General features: G+C 33.1%; 1 protein-coding gene across 3 annotated transcripts in view; it reads right to left on the bottom strand.

Moving 5' to 3' along the window:
- Window positions 1-5,470, bottom strand: part of RCHY1 (ring finger and CHY zinc finger domain containing 1) — a 39,284-nt gene that overhangs the window by 16,809 nt on the left and 17,005 nt on the right. For all 3 annotated transcript variants that reach the window (XM_017514749.2, XM_017514753.2, XM_017514750.2), the window contains one exon: window positions 1,738-1,816. In XM_017514749.2, coding sequence (XP_017370238.1) covers window positions 1,738-1,816 — 79 coding nt within the window. The remainder of the gene's footprint in view (window positions 1-1,737; window positions 1,817-5,470) is intronic.

Raw genomic sequence — 5,470 nt, 5'->3', positions numbered from 1 at the left:
CAAACCTAAAATGCAATAAAATAAATAAATGGGGAAAAAAAAAAAGACCAATTAAATCTCACAATCCTAGATGAAATAGGCTATGATTGCTATACCATCGTACAGTTAAAGCACTGGAGGCCTTGAGAAGCTAAGTAACTTCCAAAGTCACACATAATTAATAAGAGGCAGAATTAAACTGGAGCTCCAGCAGGCTGACTTCAGAGCCCGAGTTCTTAATTTGACAGGATTTAATGTCTGATTAAATGGAGGGAGGAAAGAGTGCCATGGAAGACTCCCAGGTTTTTAATGAAAGCACTTAATAAATGGCAAGACCACTTAGTAATACAGACAATAAAAGATTACTGAAAAACAACAAAACAAAAACCATAACAAAAAATAAATACAAGTTTTTGAAAGCTGACAGTATAGTGGGGAGAAAAACTCTCAAAATAATAAGCTTAATACTAAGTTTAAAAAACTAGATTGTAATCCTAGCTCTGCTATTTACTAACCCTTGAGATTTTGGACTAGTCACCACTTCTTTCCTCTTATGTTTCTTATTTATAAAACTAATACATATTTCATTTGATTGTAAAGTGAACTTCACACATACATTTTAACATCTCCACAATCACAACATATCTGATCATCAACAGCATCTTTGAGTTGATTGAATGCAAATACCGAGGTAAAGATGCAATGAATTAGTGTGCGTACATTCACACACACACTACACATGCTTCGGAAACCAGAACATCATAGAAATATAATCCATAAGATACTACTGACTCCACTAACATAGCTTGCCATCACCCCAAACTCAAGTTTAAAAACCAAACTCAATCTTTTATCTCCAAAAAATTTACAATCTACTAATCAAGTACCTTAAGCTGAGGCTGAAAATCTTCAGTCATCTTTACTAAGCCTCATTCTTTTTCCTTAATACCATTACCTGATCATATATGCTCATTATTCATCTCAATTTTCCTTACCACTTTACTATTTAGGCCAAATTCTAGCTAATAATATATTTCTGCAATAACTTCTTACCCTCATCTTCTATTGAGCCTACTATACTGCTAAGTAAATGATTTCACACAGTCTCTTTCCAATTATGTCTATCTCTCTCTTTCTCAGCAGCTACAATGTTGCTACTTACACTGTTCTCCCTTATCTGGAATTTCCTCTATTTGAACAATTATCATTTATACTTCATTTTACACCAATCCTACATTCTCTAAACTCTTATAGTATGTAGAAGCAGTACTATAAATGTAATACTTTATTGGATTTTTTTTAAATGATGAAAAAGGGCCTGGGATTGTAACATAATTCCTATGTCCAGATTTAAAATATGTATAACTTAATTATAAAAAAAATATTAAAATATTTTCTGAATTTTCTTAGAATGTGGTGCTAATAAGGTTACACCACTCAGTATTTCTCTTGTTTTAAAGTTATTCTTAAAAGCAGTGCCAATGATAAGAACCCATAAACCAATATGGAAGTTGTCAACATTATGCTAATAAGTGATATGAACGTTCTTACACTATAGAGAAGAAATGGAGTTGTAAATCAGATATTCCGCGGTATATATTTTTAAATATCTACTTGTTAATACTGCTTTTCAAAAAAGCAATATAGTTGTAGTTGTAAATATATGAAAATTAGCATGCTTACAAAATATAATAGAATTTAAGCTTGTTTTCAAAAACACTATAATACTTTAAAAATTATACAAACTAAATTATATACCTTGTGTCTTCCTTGAAGATTCATAGCTAGGCATAAGTTACATTTCAAACAATGGAAAAAATCTTCCTTTGGACCAATCCTAGCAAAACATATGAAAGTCAAAAGATTAGATTATTTTTTATAAGTCATGATTTGTTCAATACATAATATAAGTTTAGTCTCTATGAAAAAAATTTCCAGCCACATTGGAGAATATGAGATAAACCGCTATCTCCCCAACATCCCTCTCTAAATGTAAGCACTATACAGAGTGGTATCTACCCTTCTAAGGCTTTTTCTATAAACTTGCAAAAAGAAAGAACACACACACTTCAGGTTTGGTTTCTTATCTTAATGGTTTCTTTCTACATATGCCATTCTGTGACTGTTTTTCACTTAATATATTCTGAAGATTTTATGTTTATCTACACAGAACCACTTCATTCTTCTTAATAGCTACATTAATGGCATGGATGTATAATAATTTTTTTAAATATTCCCTCATTGATATAATTTATGATCTTTAGTTGCTACAATGACACAATAAACATCCTTGTCCAGACATCACTTAGTTCACATGTTATTTTTTACAAGATTCCTAGAAGTGAAACCACTGAGTCAGAAAATTTTGCAACATTAATTGTGATACTGCCAAACTGACCTCCAAATAGACTGTACAAATTTATATTTCCACCAACACTGCAAGACAGTAACCATGTTCCCCATACTTTGGCTAACAATGGTTACTTGTATTATAGACAAACAAAAGATATCATTTTAATTTGCATTTCTCAAATTATGAGACAGAGAATGTACATTAATGTTTATGAACTACTTGGATTTCTCTGTGGATTATTCATACGCTGTGTCCATTTTTCTACTGGGGTATTTGTTTTTAACCAATTTACAGGTAAAAACATATAACATGAATATTACTTTTTTCATTTAGATATAATGAATATCAATGTTTTTACTTGCATGTATATTTATATATCATGAATACAATTTTTCATTTGCATATGTTATATTTACTTTTCTGTGATTTCTCTTAACTTTGTCATATAGCCATTTTTAATTACCATGTAGTAAAAAGCCATCAATATCATCCTGTATAGCTTATGCTTTCTGCCACTTGTTTAGAAAAGACTTTTGTAACCTATAGTTCATAAACAGACTCCTCTATGTATATGTCTAGTACCTACAGCTTTTCATTTTTATATTTTTCTGTAATCCATTTGAAATTTGTTAGGTATGGCAAAGGTTAGGTTGCTACTTATCCCTAAATATCTGTTCTCCACTTCTTCTACGTTAATAGGACATTTAGCTAGGCACTGAACTATTCAGAACTGTCCTGAATAAAGACTATTTTCCAACATGCCTGGAGGTTGGGAACAGAAGAGATACAAGAAAATTTTGTACTGTGCTGTCAAGAGGAAAAATATGCCTTCCCTTCACCTAACTTCCCCCTTTCCACAGGTCAGAATATGAGGCATTTTAGACTACAGAGACAAGAAAATACCTTATGGATGAAAAGGCAAAAAACAAGAGGAACCTGAGTTCCCGTTTAGCTACACGATTCAGACTTTTCCATGCGAAATGAACTTCTGCGTTTCTTGAACCATTACTTTGAGTTTTTGTCACAAGATGCTAAATCCATATTCTAATGAATACAGTTTTAAGAGTCCATTTTTGGTTTCTGAATGGATAATCAATTATCCTAATACTACCCCTTCCTGATTTGAAACATCACTTTTGCCATAAATTCATGTTTGTTTGTGTATACACACACACTCTCTATGCTTGGTCATTTACCTATTCATCTATTCCTGCACAAATAGTAAACTATTTGAACTATATAGCTTTATCATGTTTTGATATGTGGAATGACAATCCACTCTTCATTGTTCTTCCTTCAAAATTTACTCAGCTATTGTGAATTTTCTCTTACAAATGAACTTTAGAATAGCCTGTCAAACTCCGTAAGTAAAATCCTGCGGGAAGTTTCCACTACTGCTGAAGACAGAATAACCAGATCAGATCTACCCTCCCATCTGAAACAACAATGGCAAAAGACAGAATATATGAAACGGTGGTTTCACTGAACATCAGGCAACAAAACAGAGTGAACTGTGAGAGACAAGAAACAAAGTAAGTGAGCCCTAAAATTGCTCGTTTATTGCCTAGAGATTTTTCAGGCCAAAACAGGTTAGAAGAACCAAGGGTGACCCAGGAAGACTTCATGATTGAAATGAGTTGAAATGGTCTAGAGTGAAATGAGCTGAAATGGTCTAGAGAAACCAAGACAGTTAGATTCATAGGATACAGCATCAGATAGGAGAGAGCTGCACAGAGCAGCTGAAACCCCTGAAATATTTAGTAGGATACACAGCAGCACATGGATGTAAGGAAACTACACAGGGCCAGGGAAACAACGCCTAAAGAATGAGAAGGAACAGACTATTCACGCATGGTTAGGAACAGTGCCTGATCCCACCAAACAGACTGCGAAAACTCATAATTCACAGGCTCTGGGTAGAGTACTAAGAAGGATATTGCCTCAATAGTGGAGAATAATTAGCCCTAGAATAAGCCCTTCTGTAGATCTACCTAACAAATTAGAAAAGTAAATATCAGAAAGTCCAAACTGTTACCAAGTAACTTAACTACATCCCAAAACAAAGCTCAAGAAGATTTATAGGAATACAAAAATTGCCAGCACTAAACATGGTTTATAAAAAAAAAAAAAAAAAAAAACACACACATGTGATATCCAATCAGCAATAACCAGGCGTGCAAAGAGGCAGAAAAACACAATGTAAAATGAGAATAATAATCAATCGAATCAACCCAGAACTGACACAGATATTAGAATAGAGGGCATTAAAAGTTATTATAACTATATACCATATATTCAAAAAGTAGTAAAAATAAAGAAAATATGTTAAAAGACCCAGATCAAGCTTCTATAGATAAAAACTACAATGTCTGAGATTTAGAAATACACTAATGGATTAATGGCAAGTTTGATATTGCTAACAAAAAGGTTAGTCAACTTGAAGGCACAGTAACAGAAACTGTCTGAAATGAAACAGGAAGAAAAAGGAATTTTCTTTAAATGACAGAGCATGAGTAAGCTGTGAGACAACTTCAACCAACCTAATATACATGTGTTCAGTTGAGCCTAACGCTGCCTCTTGCATATTTTAAGTTTGTCCTAAAGGCTTTGCTATACAGTTAACTGTAACCTACTCTTATACTAATCACCAAGTTTCAGCCAATCACAGGCAGTCCTCTGTTCAAACTGTGTTCAAATAAAGGGAAATGCTGAGCTATAACCAATCCAGCTGTTTCTGTACCTCACCCATTTTCTGTCACTTTCCTTTTTCTGTCCATAAATCCTCTCTGACCACATGGCAGAACCAAGGTTGCTCTGAATCTATTTTCATTTTGGGGCTACCCAACTTGCAAATCATTTTTTGCTCAATTAAACTCTGTTAAGTTTAATTTGTCTTAAGTTTTTCTTTTAACACATGCAACTGGAGATCCCTAAGGTGAGAAGCAGGGGAAAGGGAGGACTGGAAAAACATCTGAAATAGTAATAGCCAAAACTTTCCTGAAATTAATGAAAAAACTATAAATCAATGGACTCAAAAAGCTCAACAAACCTTAAGGACAAGCAACATGAGGAAAACTACACAATAGAATGTCATAATCCAATTGTCAAAACTAGAAACAAAAAAAAAAAAATCTTAAA

Source organism: Cebus imitator, unplaced genomic scaffold (genome assembly GCF_001604975.1).
Source record: "Cebus imitator isolate Cc_AM_T3 unplaced genomic scaffold, Cebus_imitator-1.0 Scaffold537, whole genome shotgun sequence".
NCBI classification, from domain to species: domain Eukaryota; kingdom Metazoa; phylum Chordata; class Mammalia; order Primates; family Cebidae; genus Cebus; species Cebus imitator.
Note: the sequence above shows the minus strand (reverse complement) of the source record. Positions and strands in the feature narration are given on the sequence as shown.